Source organism: Ambystoma mexicanum, chromosome 7q (assembly GCF_040938575.1).
Source record: "Ambystoma mexicanum isolate Mex_15411 chromosome 7q, UKY_AmexF1_1, whole genome shotgun sequence".
Classification (NCBI taxonomy): Eukaryota; Metazoa; Chordata; class Amphibia; order Caudata; family Ambystomatidae; genus Ambystoma; species Ambystoma mexicanum.
In genome coordinates, this window is record NC_090941.1 from 788,910,714 (window position 1) to 788,927,589 (window position 16,876).

The following is a 16,876-nucleotide window of genomic DNA, read 5'->3' on the forward strand; positions in this document are numbered from 1 at the left end:
AGATGACGTGTCACGTTGGGCACAGTCTTTCAGACGGTGTATCTCACGCTACATCGAGCCGTTCGCTTTTTCACACAAGCGTTGCTCGACACTTCCGACGCCATTTCTATGAATTTCTTCAAGATCCGGGCTATATTCTGTCTTATTTTGCATTTTAGGCCCCTGCTTCCCACAGAGCTCACACAGTGCGCTGCATCTGACTGTGTGCGCAACAGCGCCCACAAGACTTGCACTTTGATATTATTGAGAGGAGGAATCTGTGGAGGAGGTAATCCATTAAAAAACGAATACTGTCAGAACAAAGAGGTCATCACTGCACATATATAAAAAACGACTTGCATTTCCCTGTTCTTCTAAAACTATAAAATACCACATTGACACCCTTGGTCCTGCCCTGGCCGATTTCTGCAAACTCTCCTTTGCCTCAGGAGCCTTCCCTTCCCCTCTGAAGCACTCTCTTGTGCATCCTCTTCTCAAGAAACCCACAGCTGATCCTTCTTACCCGGCTAACTATCACAAAATCTCCATTAGTCCTTTCCTGGGCAAACTCATGGAAAAGCTAGCCATCTCTCAGCTTAACCTCCACTATGATTCTGTTGGCTGTCTCCATTACAATCAGTCTGGCTTTAGAGCTGCCAGAAGCACGGAAACTGCTCTGCTGAACATCTGTGAAGATCTGGTCTCCAACCTTGACTCTAACATTCCCTCTGTCCTCATCCTACTCAATCTCTCTTCTGCCTTCGACACGGTCAACTAAACCATCATGCTCAACCATCTCCGTGACAACCTGGGCATCACCGATTAGGCTCTGGCCTGGCTGACCTCTTTCCTCTCTGATCGACCCTCCCAGGTTCAACTTGTGTCCTTCCTTTCCTCTATCTCTCTTTCTACCTGCGGTGTTCCCCAGGAGTCCAACCTCTCACCCTGGTTCTTTAACCAATACCTAGCAACTCTCACCCACTGCACTGCGATTTTATGCTCAAATTTCCAGTGCTATGCTGACGACAGCTCATTTTCAGGTTTCCCTCTGCCACCTCTTCTTCTCTCATCTCCGACTGCTTATCTGCCATTCAGGATTGGTGCGCCGCCAATGATCTCTGCCTGAATTCCAGCAAGACTGTGATCCTCTGCATCGGCACACCTTCACCCTCCTTTCCTGTCACTCTCTGGTAGGCTTCCCTTGGCCCTCATCATACCCCCACCTGTGAGGCCAAGAACCTCAGGGTAATCTTTGACTCAACACTGTCCTTCTCTGCCCACATTTCTGATGTCTCAAAAAAGTAAAACTTCTTACTGCACCTCCTCAGAGGTATTCTGCCTTTCCTCTCCTTCCCCCAGAAGCTCACAGTCTCTCGGGCCCTAGTTCTCTCAATGTTGGACTATTGCAACAGCCTCTTTCTAAATCTACCTGCCTCTACTTTCCGCAACTTATCCAGAACAGGACTGCTAGACTTGTCCTTGGCCTTAAGCCCTGGGATCGTATCTCTCCAGCCCTGAAATCTCTTGGCTCCCAGTGGCTGCAAGGATTAAATTCAAGACCCTCTGCATTGTCCACAAGGCGTTCTGGGGCCTGGGTCCAAAATACCTTCAGCTCTCCCTGCGTAAATACCCTCCCTCTCGAGCGCTTTGCTCCTCCACCTCTAACTCCCTCAGGGTCAGCCGTTTTTCTAAAAAACGAGCTGGGGGTAGATCTCGGTCTTCGGGTGGGGCCTCCTTCTGGAACAGCCTCCATGCCAATCTATAACTTGAGGAGAACCACCTCCGGTTCCAGAAGCACCTCAAGTCCTTCCTCTTTGCTTCTGCCTTCTCTCCTCCTCTCCCCCTGTTGATCTGGTCTGTATCAGCATTGTGCACCTTAGGGCCCAGGTACCTGCTCACCCTGCCCCCCACCTGCCCTGCCTGCGGGCAATCCCTGGCATTGGGGTCTGTATCTGTGTTAGGCAGAAACCTGTGCAGTTCCCTTATGGACCACTGCAAAAGATTTAAGACTACAGGTGTTTGGCAGTAAACCCACTTGGTAGCAGTCTGTACCACACAGATTCACTTGGTAGCTGTGGCTGAGCAGTCAGACTTCCCTCAAGAAGAGTTAGGCAGTATATAGAGTATACACAATAGGTACAGATATACAGTAGCACAAGCAAACACTGACCAGAGCTTTGGTGTAAAAGTATATAATTATTTATTTAAAGACACACTTGTAGATTACACTAGCATAAAGAGAAAAGTAAATTCAGCACACAGTCACTATTATATATATACAACCCTAATTACTTATTAGTCAAGTCTTAGTGATAAACACCACTTAATTTCAGACAGAGGTGAGCGCTTAACATAAGATGGCACTCTAATAAGTTATTTAAAAAGGGAGGGAAAAAGGCAGAATTATGGAAGCACACAAATTTCAGTACTTTTAAAAGAACCACAGTAAGGCAGGATAGGCAGAGTTCTACTGGAGAACAAGGAAGTCAATTGCAAGGCCCACTCTTGGAGAGAGCAAGCAGAGGGGGTCCAGGTTCACGCAGTGGGGTTATGCCCAAAGAGTCTTGTAGATAGTTTGCACAAAAAGAACAAACAACTCATTAATGCAGAAGTAATTACAGAGGGCAGTTAGCAAATGTTGTAAACCAATAGGTGTTTTAGAATTTAGTACAAGATTGTCAGCGTACCACAGAGCTTTAACTTCAACACCATTCATTTTTGGGCATCAGCCATTACCTTGTCAAAAATCCATTTGACATCATTGATGAAAAAGTTAAACAGAGCTGAAGCAAGAATACATCCCTGCTTCAGTCCTTGTTTAGTTGTTACTGCAGCTGATAGCAATCCCTCAAAGTTCAGTCTTATATGTACAGCAGTGTCTGAATGAAGGGCATAAATAATGTTGCGCAACGTAGGTGGACATTCAGCTTTGATAAGTTTGTTCATAAGTTTAGATCTAGAAACTGAATCAAAAGCGGAATGCAGGTCTACGAAGGCGAAATAAATCGGTTGCTTTATTGCTTGGGCATGTAGTTTGATGGCATTTAGGGTTATCAAATTAACGGCAGTCCCCAACCCAGCTGCAAAACCTGTTTGCTTTGGATCACGCTGATGCACCTTGGCGATCCATGTATTGAAATCCCTTAGAACCAAGCGTGAAAATATTTTTCCAGGTGTATCCAGCGAAGCAATTTGGCAATAACATTTAGGGTCCTTGCAATCTCCTTTTTTGGATATGGGAACAATCAGCGAGGAACGCCAGGACTTGGGTAGCTTTCTGGATGACAAAATGTGTTGGAATGTGTTATTAAGAATCGCCGCCCAGTGTTGCAGATTTTGTTTAAACATGTAATTCGTAAGCCCATCCGGCCCTGTGGCTCATGATGAAGAGGATTTATTGATGAATTCTTTTACAATGTCTTCGGAGCAAGCTAAATGCCAACAAAGGTCAGATCTATTTGTGTAATTGTAATCACTCATATTCACATCAGCGTAAAGTTTGGTAAAATGCGTGAGCCATTGTGCTTAAGTAACCCCATTAATTTGATGATCAACTTGAGAGGAGGAGTTACATTTGTTTAGCAGTTCCCAAACTTGAGCTGAGTTTTTCTTATGGCAAGCTGCCATGAAAAGTTTACCATCAATTTGGAATAGATGGACTTTCCTAGAACGAACCCAGTTACAATAAGAGCATTTAGCACCATTAATTTTCTTACCTCGTTCTGCCAGAGGTAATTTGCGTGAATTCCGCAGATTTCTTTTATGGTCAGTTTTCCTCTGTTGTAGAACAATATCAAAGCCATGAGTATGAGTGTTGGAAGTGCTGGACAGTCTGCTAATACACTGTAATATGTTCCTAAATGTATCTAGTACATCCACATATGACTCAAACCCATTTAACCTTTGACTATTCAAGATGGATTCACTCAGGGATGTTAACTTGCCTTCTGACCATCTGAACCGGTTTTTTGCATTTTTGGCCACTATCCTTTGTTTGGACCACTTCTGTAATTTGACGCTTCTCTGAACTGAGGTAGTCCAATACAATGATAATAAATGGTGATCATCTTTGGTTTGTTTGACAATTACAAATTTTCTAGCAGTCACAAAAATATTATTGCTTAAAAAGATGTAATCAATCATAGATCTGGATTCACCTCTCTCCCACATGTGATTTGGTGGGATGTCCCCCTGAATGGCCCCATTGGCCATTCGAAGATTTAGTTAATTCGCAAACCCAACCCATCTCTGCCCTTCTCTACTAGCCTTCTTATTTTCTGTCTGGATGCACGTAAGATTTAAGTCACCCACCACCAAGATGCCAGATATGTTCCCATGCTTTGCAATTTCTTCAAAGAGGGTTGCCAGGGCACGATAGAAGGCATCATCTGTGATCCCAGCTGGGTTATGATACAGATTGATTAAGGCATAAGTGTGCGTTGCATAAGTAATCTTCAATAATTGTATGAAATTATTTGGTGACCTCCAGGCAGAAATTTGAAATCCCCTGCTGGATTTTACTGCAACCAGCAAGCTTGAGGTAGGTCTACCTTGACCTGATGTGACCGCTGGTAACAAGATGAGATCATGATCATCCCATACAGGGTTTTGTAACATCCAGGTTTCTTGCAACGCCACAATATCAAAACAATTCAACTGATCATTTAGTGCCCACTGTAAATGCAAAAAAAAACCTTGTGTTCCAACTTGCCAGCAAAATGTCCCATCTTTTCTTGCTAGTTAGTGGTTACAATTGGGTTTTAGAAGACAAAACCTGGTGCAAGCTGTTCTCTTTAATACAAAACGGACATGAGCAGTCTGGCTCTGGCAATGGTGTAGATTTAGTCAAGCTTTAGTCCCCCAAGTTGTGATTTTAACGAGCTGGATCCAAGGCCAGTAAAAAGCCCTTGTTAAAGAGCTCCATTTTGGCTTCCATAGCATGTTCCGAACCAACCCTGATTTAATCCACAGACGTACTATGGAGAGATTTTTGTCGCATAGAAATTCTACTTGATCAAAATCACTTGATGAGAGATCTTCTAGCGCCTGAATGTCTCCAAAAATATTTAAGACACTCAAGCGGCAAATATCGTATTTCTCGAATGGACCATCACAGCACTTTAGTATCAGTGTATGGAAGGAGTCAAATCTGTTTTTGTTGGAATTTCTCTGATCGTTACATCTAAGTTTAAGGTTTGAATTACCATCAGCTCTCATCATTGGAGCATCTTTATGGGTTGGACCACGGGAGGAATCGTTATTCTCAGGTCCCAGGCATTTTTTGAACATACAGTCACGACTTCCTTGTTTGCATAACTTGCATCCGGCAATTGTTAGCCATTTTTCTGCAAAGACCGCAAATTATCATTCAACGGAATGGCCCCCGGCAACGCCTCATTTATTCTTCGAAGGAGGTAGTTATCCAACGCAGATTTAAGAGAGGCCATGCGCTCCTCGAAGCCCAAATCGCGAACTGGTACAGAGGCAGAGTGTTTGTCTATGCCAGATGTATCTGCTTGCGTCAGGATAATTGGAATAGCATCAGCAGGGGCAGATTTTTTTGATCGATAAGAGTCAAAGGATTTGTTTTCAAGTAATGCTACAAGCTCATTCAGGGGATCGTACCCCAATGAAGGAGCAAGAGCAGGAGGTTCATGTATTTCTACAGGACAACTTAAAGGTGTCACCAACGTTGGATTCTTGGCCACAGCTATAACTTTGTCCGCCACATTTGGAGTACTCCCTCCTTCCGACTGCGCAGCCACCTGTCTGGCAATGCCTACTTCTCTTATTTCAGCCAGAATGATCGCTTGGATTTGAGAACCTTTTTTGCTAGTTTTATTTAGCTTCACCACAGGCATCAATTTATGAGTTGATGCTTTTGGTTTTATCATTACCACTGTTTTTCGGCATTTTTTATGAGTCTGCTGGGAGGCAACTTCCCAATGATTGTCTTGGGTAGAATGGACAACATCATTGGACACAATTCTCACCGGAGAATCAACACTAACCCATGAGTCATTCAGCATGGCATCTGTTTCTTCTACACACTCCACAGGACGAATAATCCTGGGGAACATGGGCAAAGTTGACGCCAAGGGCTCAAGAGGTAGTGATTTCAGGGATGTATAGTTAGTCTCTAGGACTGTGAGTCTTTGAACCATATTCATAAACATGTCTGCTTTCGAAGGGTCACACGAAACACCTTTCATCCATTCACCAATTTGATCTTTTGCGGATTGAAGCAAAATCTTACTGTCCACAGCTTCAAAGAGTTTGTAAAGGCTTGCAATATTTGTGTTAACAGCCCCTAAGGTGATTTCAATAAGTGCTTGGTTGCCAACTGAATCATCAGGTTTACCAGCTGACAGGCCAGTTGACAAACAATGCCGAGGAGTAGGCTGTATGTAAGACTCATCCACTACCTGTCTGGTTGAGTCCATTGAGCAAGGTAGATGGTAATCAGTAACATTAGAAAGCCTAGAACTTTCAAGATCCCCAATACTTGCATGCAGTGATATGGCACCCATAGGAGAGCCACTCACACTTTCATCAGAGACTTCCACGAAACCCTGCGAACTAACAAATACTTCAGCATTCGTCAAAGTTTCCTCTTGAACTATAGAGAATGTTCTCTTACGCTGTATGATTTTCAGAGGAGTCTGTGGAATGTTCAAAATAGTTTGATCAGAGATAATGGCACTGGGGTGTCCCACTTTAGGGTTGGGATTATTTGGAATTGAGCTCCCAGATGGAATTATGTGGGACATGGGAGGTTCAGCAAGTTCTGCTTGCAGAGTAGGTTGTCCAGTAGCTGGCATTTAATTATTTTTTTTTCATAAAATTTGCGAATATCTCGATTGTGTAGTGGTGTTTGGGACACGGGGGTAAGGATGATACTTTTTTTTTTAGGTTAGTGTGGAACGTTTAGTTTTGTCAGAGAGCCAGTAACGGGAGACCCACACATGTTGTTTTCACCTGACACGTGGTCCGACGATAAAGGCATGCCGGATTTCAGGGTGTATACAACTCGTGACATTTAATCTTGTGGACTGAGTCTTCGATCCCTTACACAAATACAAACTCAACCGCAAAATAAAGCTCTTTGTTCTTAAATAGTAATCGTTTGAGCATAAATCTTGTACTCACATACGGGTGTCCGCAAATTCAACAAAGAAGAACACACCACAGGAAACAGTGCAAGATAACAGTGCACCAACGTATGGTAAGAACGTGATGAACAAGTCAATTCAGATGTACACCACCTGATGCTGCCAGAACAAAGCGGCAGGCCCCACCGAGTCGCCGCGTCTAAGCGGCCAAGCGGGACTTCTACTGGACTTGCGCGCGCTTCTGCTTTTATAGGCGGGGCACGTATTACATGCAGTAAGCCTAAAATAGAAACAAAAATAAATAAATATATAATAAACTAGTGAGTAAAGTTAAGAATCCTTAAGTCCTTAATATAGCTGGTGCTTGATTCACCTTCTGGGCAATGTAGTACAGCAAAATAAGTATCCAAAAACGCAGCAAGTCTTCAGGAAAGCAGGACCTCGGGCAAAGCAGGACTTCTATAGGACTTGCTACAATGCGCACGCGTGATGCGTGCAAGCGTCTGCTTTTATAGGCGGGGCACGCATTACGTGCAGTAAGCCTTCTGGGCAATGTAGTACAGCAAAATAAGTATCCAAAAACGCTGCAAGTCTTCAGGAAAGCAGGACCTCGGGCCAAGCGGGACTTCTAAGGGACTTGCTCCGATGCAGCCAATTCCTTCTGACAGGACATAAAGGTTTATTTTTTAACAAATTCTAGATTTGTATTTTTGTATTTTATCGGGATTTATAAGAGCTTGGGATTTATAAAGAGCTTTCGCCAACAATGGTCATAGACTTATCCGACTACGACCAGACCTCGGGCAGCAGATTGCCAGCGAAGAGGCATTTTATTACAGTTTATTTTCAATGTATTGGTTGTCATTTTTTTAAATGTAAAGCCAATTTTGTTTCTCAGAGTCTAGCTGATGCACAACTCCTGACAGCTTAAGTCTTTGATGGCCAAATTTGTATATATGCTTTATATTTACAAAAGCTTTATTGTTAGGGTGACTTTTGTTTACAACATTTTTTTAAATGGAAACGCGTACCAAACAATCCCAGCGTACTTTAGGTATTTATTTAGTGATTCAGTCATAAAACTCTCAGGCTGTACACCAGGAGGATACTGTTCTCACCAAGGATGCTCTCGAAGACCCCTGGGTCTGGGAGTTGATCTTCTCGAGGACATCTGCGTTTTCGATTGGGGGAGGCAAATGTTTAAGCACAAGCCCAAATTTCAAAGTCAGTTTCTTTTGTAGTATTTTAATACAGTTTAGCTCTTCTTGCCTTCTTCTTCTTCTTCTGGGATCCACACCAGTGTAATGTCCATTTCATCGGCATCCGCTCTGGGGCCACTCCTCATGCTTCCCAAAAAGGTTTGGATGTTCGCTTTCGTCTCAGTTGTTGCTACTGCTGATATTTGGAAACAATACAGTAACGCACTGTTTTGGACTTCGGTGGAGTTATCCAGACTTGGTGTCTTCGATTGAGGTGAGATTGGGGAGTAGGACCGCCTCTAGGGGGACTGTTGGTTAGCTGCCTCACCACCCTAGCCTGATAGGGAAGTTCTTCCCCGTGGCCAAGTGACGCCATCTGAAGGATCGTCACAGTGTCCAATTGAGGTCTATGGAGGGGAAGCTGCAAAAAGAAAATCTTTCCTAACCGATATGCTCCTCACATGTTTGTACCATTTGAGCCACCAGAGAAGTACTTCAGTCTCTTTGGTATTGATTTCTGGTTTCACAGACTCTTTAAACTGGTCCCAATAGTATGCCAGGTGCAGCTGAATCCTTCTCATCCTAAATCTTGCAAAAGGTACTGCCAGAATACATGAAACTTTGAATTCCAAACAAAGCTGATAAACTGGATTGATTGGCTAAGTGACAGCTGGGACTTTTTCTGGTTGATCAAGAGACCCAGCTTAAAGAAAAGTTGTAACAAGTCCTGAAGCAATGTGGAAACCACATCTGCTGAGGGAGCTCTGAGCAGCCAATTGTACAACTACTGATAGATGTGAATGCTCCTCAACTGAAGGTGAACATCTACAGGTTCCATGAGCTTGGTGAACAGACTCGGGCCATATCGACGATTAAGGGCAAGGCAGTGCATTGGGAAGAAGCCACTGCTAGGAACATTCTAAGAAATTTCTTGCGGGGAGATCAAATAGGAACAATAAATTAAGTGTTCTTAGGGTCCACTGCACACAAGCAGTCCTCCAGTTTCTGGGAGGAAATCGTGGCTGTGGTGGATATCTGGAATTTTTCTAGAGGAAGGAAAACCATTAGGGAAGGCAGGTCCATCACTGTTCTCAGCACTGTTTTGTACTTTTTGGGAACAGTGAATAATCTGGTGAAGGCTTCTGAGGCCCTGGAAACATGAACGATGAGGTTCAACCGCAAAGAATGGCCTTTTGCAACAGAGGGGTCTTCTTGAAGCCGGTCCTGTACGGCATGCACCAGAGTGAATCACCAGCAATAAGTAAAAAATACATTTGCAAAACGTCCAATAGAACGAACTTCGGTCCCCCACAAAAGGGGGAGGTAGCAGTTAAAAGTAAATGTTTATGTTTATTTATTTGATAATGCGCACCAAACCCTCAGGTAGCCCGGCGCAGCAATTACAAGAATATTTATAGCTTAGTTACAACAGGTAATTATTACAATGCATACATTACAGATATATATATAGGAAGCAAAAGCAGGGTAAAATATATGTAGGTACATAAATAACAAGGTCATGAGAACAAGAAGTCAGAGGTAGGATGTTGTTCAGTAGTGGATGGAAGTTATGAGATGTCTTTAGTACATAGCCAGTACTTGAGGTTTCATCTAAATCTAGAGTAGGGCTGGTCCTCTCTCAGGGTAGTAGGTACTGCATTCCAGACAATCGCAGCTTTAACCGGGAAGCTTGCTCCTCCGGCTTTGGACAGTTTGAACCTAGGAAATTCTGGGTATAGGTCATTAGATGCTCTGGTATAGTGAGTAGATATTCTTTTGAAAAATCTGGTGGCGCTATAGGGGGGCGCAGCATTGTTGAGTCCTTTGAATGTGAGGATACTGTTTTAAGGAGTATTCTGTCACTAATTTTTAGCCAGTGGTTGTCTCTCCTGGTGTTGGAAATGTGCTCTCTGCAGGGTATATTGAGCGCTGCTCTTAAGGCATTGTTTTGCAGTATTTGCATTTTGTTTAATAGATTTTTGTTAGCGCCTGCGCATAGGGCATTGCAGTAATCGAGCTTGGACATTATAAGTGCATTAGCAAGTGTAATACAATTTGTTTTGGATAAATAGGGTCTGCAGGCCCCAATCAATTTACAAGTATAAGCTGTGGAGGAGGCCATGGAACTGACTTGTTTTTTAAGGGATAATGTAGAATCGAGGTAAAATCCAAGTGTTTTTACCTCAGTGGCTACATTGATGACATTACCGTCAATGTTAAATGCAGCGTAACTGGGGCTGAGTTTTTTGAGGTTGGAGTCAGAACCCAGGATCAGGATCTCCGTTTTGCCCAAAAAGGGAGGTAGACTGTCTTTGGAGTCAGCTTTCCTGGCCCACCTGCAAATGACGGTTATCTCAACCAGTTATGAAGAAGGGAGAGAAGGATGACAGAAAAAGTAATTAAATAAATAAATAATTTGGCACTTAAGTGTATGACAGCTTTTTTTGCGCATAAACCTATGAGTTCTAGAGACATTCTAATGCAATGTCATAGTTGGCCTAGTAAAAACTGTGTAGAGACATTCTAACGTGAATACTTGATAAAAAGATATGTTTTCCTAAGTAACAATGACATGCCCGCAACAACACTGTTATAATAAACCATCCTGTGCCCAAGAGCAGAAGGTTCACTTAGTGTGGTGCTGAGAGCGTTACACATTCACACTAAAGCCTGGTGTCCGGTATATGCACTATTCTCTGCACTGGCAAACAGGATATTCTTAAAACCCACAACCACAGGAATGTATGCAAAATACCTAAATACCTGGTACTCGTATGTGTACTGGAGCTCAGCATCAACCATCTGAATGTAGCATTTTCCTTGCTCTTTCATATAGAAACGTAGTTGTTTCTTCCAAGCCCAGTCATCAGTCGTATGAATCTGTGCTTGATTTAGTTGCTTCACAATGTCAATATTATGTATGATATCAAGAATAAGTGCCTTGAGTTTAAGTTCCAAAACTCCAGAATCTGCATAAATAATCAGACAAAATTAGAGGTTTCACAATTAAGTAAAATAGGCTTTTAAGACAAGCAAAAAGCAACAATATAAAACGTGGTATAATGCTCCTATAACATGTAATGTGGAAGCATGTGTCGCCTTTATTTATCACTCCTCCAGTTACCCAAGTAAGTGCCTTTGATCACATCCATTGACATGACATGAAGAAGCAAGTTAACTGTGCCTTTAAGCCAGAAAGAACAAATACCCTAAAAATAATTCTGAAGATGAAGAGTTTGCAAAGGAAACCAAATCCATTACAATGTGCCTGGGTTAAAGATTTGTAGTGATGCGGAGCACATGTTTCGTAAAAAAACTGCTGGAAGAAAATAGTTGGACAAAGCCTCAATAGTTGTGAACTTGCTCAGAGATTCTCCGTGAATGTATAAGTCTCCAAAGAGTCAGGTTAATTCAACTTAAAGCTCATTAGCACCCTGGGGAAGTGCTAGTCAAACAGAAAGCACATAACTCGGGCTAGATTCACTGGAATAAAACGGCATTCCTAGCTTCCAAAGTACTTTGTGCTCCTCGCCGTGTTCCTTATACATTTATCCCACTGCCCCCAACTCAGCCTTTAGCACCTGCAAAAAAGTGGGACCAGATATGAAAAAGAAGAAAGACTTGCCTTTGTTCCTGTGCACAATGCTTCCATGACAGGGAGGCCGCTTTCAATGTGGATTAATTCATCTTAATCAACACTGAAAACAGACTCCCTCCCACAGAAGCGGAATTGCATAAACAAAGGTAAGCAAGTTTTATATATGTCTAGTCTTTAGCTCTCGCGTGTGCTTATTTGCAGGTGGTAATGGGGATATTACACTCGACAGTGGACCATCCGTGCCGATAATGGCACCGCTGCCCGTATTATGAAGCTCTCACTTTGATTGGGCCCTTAACTTGGGCCGCGGTCTGTTACTGGCAGGGTCGGCTCACCGCCTTGGGTAATTTCGCCTCAGTAAAGATTCTGCAATACCTCACATTTTAGCTTTAACCCATATACTACCAAACCCAATTCATGGGCCAGTCTTTTTCTGAGAACAATCTCATATTGAGGAATGAAAACATACTGGTGTAGTACCGCACTATGTTTGAGTGCCCCTGATGACAAACTTCAATAACAAACGTTAAAGACACCTAATACAAAAGTTACTTTCTTATAAACAGATTTTCAGCATTGGCATCTTCTTTGGTGTGCGGGAGCTTGGATTAATTTATATTGCATGCAGTGTGAATCTGATTTTCTTTTTGGTGCCGATCACTGCAGAGCATCAAAGCGAAACGTTGATAAATGGGCGGGATAAGAGCCCCTGAAAGTGACAAAAAGTGCCTCGGATTTCCTGAATGATTTCGTCCAAGAGAGAGAAAATTTGAGGACCCTCCTGAGGTCCAAGGAATGCAGGGCCATTTTGGCCTCCGACTGCGGGTTTGGGAAGAACACCGGGAGACAGAACTCTTGATTCAGATGAAATGGAGAGACCACCTTGAGCAATGAGTTTGGGTGAGTGCGCAAGATGGCCTTGTCTTTGTGAAATGTAGTGAAAGGCTCGCACAAAGACAACGGCACGCAGAGGTGAGAGCCACGAACAAAACTGGCTTTAGTGTCACCAGCCGAGTGTCCACGGAGGCCATCGGCTCGAACGTTTTGCACTGCAAGAACCACATTGAGGTCTCGACCGACTGCAGCCTGTGCACCGTGGAAAAAGACTAGATAACCCCTTGAGATGGGCCTTAACGACCGAGTTGGCTGCTGAAAACACATGATCAAGGGAGTTTGTGTACGCCCCGATGGCCACCAAATAAGTGCAGCAAGTATCCACTTGCACTCCAGAACAAGCCAGGTGCACTAAGAAAGCCAGTACATCGTCCAGAGGACAGGTGATGGGATCCAGACCCTTGTCACGAGCCCAATGGCAGAACCTAGTCCATTTGCTCTTATGCTGGCACCGAGTAGAGGGCCGCCTGGCCTGTTGAATGATGTCCCAGTTGTCATCTGAAAATTGAGAATGCTGAAGCCTCAGCTGGTCAGGAACCTGGCCGGGTCTGGATGTTCCACTTCACCGCCCTGCTGCGTCAGAAAGCCCATGCTAGGATCGGAAGGTGGACAGGCCCCTGGGAGCACAACTGCAGCAGATCCAAAAACCAGGCTCTCGAAGGCCAGCAGGGGTCAATCAGGATGAGGCTGCAGCCCACCGAACTCCAAAACCTGTAGAGGGTCCGTTGTAGAATTGTAGAGGGGAGAGGGCCTGGGGGGTGAGCAGGAATGCATAACACCTGGGCTGTGCCAACAGATCTGGAAGGTGTTTCCCAGGGACCCATGGCCGTGGACTGCCCACAGAGTAAACTGGGGCCACTTGGAATTCTGAGGAGATGCAAACCAGTCCAGTTCCACGAACCACCATCGCTGGAACAGGGGCAACAGTCTGTGTGCAACTCGCACTCGTAGGTGTTGAACCCCAAGCGGCTCAGCTAGTCCCGCTTCCTCATTGCTATACCCCGGGAGGTGGACTGCTGAAATCCAAATCCCCCTCCGTCAGGGCGCATTCCCAGATCGATACCGCCTCCATGCAGAGGAGGCGGGGGGAGGACGGGTACCACCCTGCTTGTTCAGGTAAAACATTGTGTTGGAGTTGTCCATCCTGACCAGAACCTACCTGTCCCTGATAAGAGGCAGAAACGCCTCAAGGGCCAGGCCCACTGCCCTGCGCTGGAGAAGATTGATATGCAGGAGGGCTTCTGCCCTGGACCATACGTCATGAATTGCGTAGCCCTCCTGAGTAGCCCCCCAGCCCAAAACACTTTGTCACCACCAGGGTAGGCCCGGTCGAGAGAAGGGGGCTCCCATGAAAACGTTGCCATCTATCAACCACCAGTGCAGATCGCGCACCAGGAGCAGGGGTATTGGGATCTTGTCTGACTCAGACCCCATCTCCTGGTCCAGTGTTCGGGAGAATTCTCTTATAAGGCTAATTTCCCAAACCTAGTGAGTCCCCCAGCAGCTTTGCTGGATTTTTTGGGGTTTGTTTTTTTCTCCTCCCACTCTTAGGCATGATTTGAGGTATGTCTTTGACTCTTTGTGTCCTTATGGGCTATGTTTTTTTTTTTTTACTCCATAGGGTATCATCTATTTTTTATGTGTGTGTTACACAGCACCCTCAGTGCAGTAACACAGGGGTGTCATAGTGGCCCCCAAACATAGACTCCATACCCTGGGACTGACTACTGTCTCCCAGGGCATGTAAAGTCACCATTGACTTTACTAGTCCTAAATTGTGAACAGAACCAGTACAAACCATCATATTGTGGAAGTACTGGAAGGGGTTAATTATATTGCCCCTGGGTCTGTTTTCAAGGGGGGCACTGTCCAGTCCCCCCTTGTCGAGTTTCTGGCTGGTGGCAGTGGTTACCAGGCGAAATATTGCACCGGAATATTCTCTATGGGATTTTCCCATTGATTTTAAACGCACCACTTTTTGGTGCAATGTTAAAGATACCGCTGGTTTATTTATTTACTATTAAATCAACGGTTGGGTCTTTTTGCCAGATCTCTTTTCTAAAATGGCGTTCGTGTCCGTCTCTGTAACTCTAACCAAGATCGAGTCCTTTGTTCCACTTTTTGGCAGGCTTCTCCACGGAAGCCCTCCAAATGGTGCCACTCTGTCTGGGTTCCACAGGATATGTGGGGAGGGGAATTGGCACCCTGGATTGCGTTGCCTTAGCAACTCAAGTCGCACTCTGTTCTGAATGGCCGAGTGGTGAGCCGCCCGGCTCACCACTTAGCATGTTTGAGTGACAGCTAGGCTGTTGAATGGGGGTTTTTCTGCATAAAAGCAGGGCCTTTGGGACTGGAACTTCAGAAGTCACCACAGGACCTAAGAATCCGAAGAGGGAAGAAGCTGAGCCATCAGCAACGACGACACCACCGGTGAAGCCCTGCTGCAACTACCACACCACTTTCCCGACGACAAGAGAAGATCTTCTGCTGGAAGAGTCTTCTCCCTCTGAGCTGGTGGGATCAACCAGTTCGCCCTTTTCACCTTCCAAAGACGTCTCTTGGTCGAATCGCCTGTGCCAAGCACCCCAGCGGCCGGATAGCCAAGCTTCACCACTTGAACTGCGAATAAAAGGCGCACCTTTTATTGACGAACTCCGTGGCTGGTTTCATCCCTGTGCAGTGCAACGACTCCATGTTTCCTCCTCGACGAGATGCTCTCTTCCCCTGGTTGAAACAACGAACTGCAACCACTGCCAGGAACAACTGCCACCGCTGGAGCCTCCTCTCTGTTTAAGGTACTGTGCCCTGCCTGGCCTCCCTTTCTTCGGTTTGCCCAAGGTGACCCTTAAATCCTTGGCTTGCCAACTGTGTTGGCCCAAGACCTTCTAACTTTACCTTCTTGAATCACCCCAACCTCTTTTGAACATTCTGCAAAGACTTTTTAGTGCATTTTAAACCGTGTGATCCTGGGCACATTTCGCTTTGCTCCCTTTAAAGTGGGCCTGGCCTATGAACTTTGGCTCTACAGTATTTACTGCCTTTATTCCCTTGCTGAGAACTCCTAAAAGTGGGACCTGTTTTATTTCTATGCTCTGCCTTTTTCTCTCCCTTTAACTGAACTATTGAAGTGCCATCAGGTTATGCGCTCACATCTGTGTAACAAATCGTGGCGTTTTAACTCTGACTTGTCTGATAGTTATCAAGGGAGGTGTGTATACTTTACCTGACTGTGTTTTAACTTCCTTTTGATTTAGAGTGTTAGTATATTGCCTAAAGTGTGTTTTAAATAAATAATGATATACTTTTTATACAAAGCTCTGGTCAGTGTTTGTTTGCTCTACTGTGTTTTAGCCCTATTGTGTATTCTCTATATACTGCCCTACTCTTCTTGAGAGAAGTCTGACTGCTCAGCCACAGCTACCAGGTAAATCTGGGTGGTGCAGACTGCTACCAATTGGGTTTACTGCTTACTCCTGTAGTCTTAATCTTTTTGCAGTATTCCCCAAGGGAACTGCACAGGATTCTGCCTAAAATCCCAATTAGCCACCAGGGGGAGCTGGAGATGCCTCTTGAGGCGAGCGTGCTGCACAGTGAGCACGCAGGAGCCCTTCAGTACGCGCAGGTGCTGGAACCACCAAGGTGGCCGAGTTGGCCAGAAAGTGCCCTACCGCATTGCAAAGGGAAAGGAGCCTCGTGGGCATGGGGAATACCCGCTGAACGGCCGTGTTCCAACACACCCTTAGGAAGGCCAGATGCTGGGAGGGGCACAACTGCAACTTCCACTGGTTGAGGGAGAACTCCAGCTGATGAAGAATATCCGCCAATCTCTGGCAGGAGTGCATCCCCCCTTTGGGTGACCCTACCTTCACCAGCCAGTCGTCCCGTTAGGGGTATAGGTGAAGGCCCTCTAAGTGCAGGAGACCCGCCATTGCGTTCATCAATTTTGTGAAGTCACGAGGGGATGAGTTCAGGCCAAAAGGCAGCACCTTGTACTGAAAGTGGTACAACATAATCGTGAACCGCAGAAACCGCTAATGCGGCTGGTAGATGGGAAAAATACAGGTATGCATCCTTGAGGTCTAGGGAACACATCC

General features: G+C 45.0%; 1 protein-coding gene across 3 annotated transcripts in view; it reads right to left on the minus strand.

Annotated features, from left to right (window-relative positions):
* DYNC2H1 (dynein cytoplasmic 2 heavy chain 1) overlaps window positions 1-16,876 on the minus strand; it is a 3,314,293-nt gene that overhangs the window by 2,135,598 nt on the left and 1,161,819 nt on the right. For all 3 annotated transcript variants that reach the window (XM_069639013.1, XM_069639012.1, XM_069639011.1), the window contains exon 32: window positions 11,054-11,259. In XM_069639013.1, the coding sequence (XP_069495114.1) occupies window positions 11,054-11,259 (206 nt within the window). The remainder of the gene's footprint in view (window positions 1-11,053; window positions 11,260-16,876) is intronic.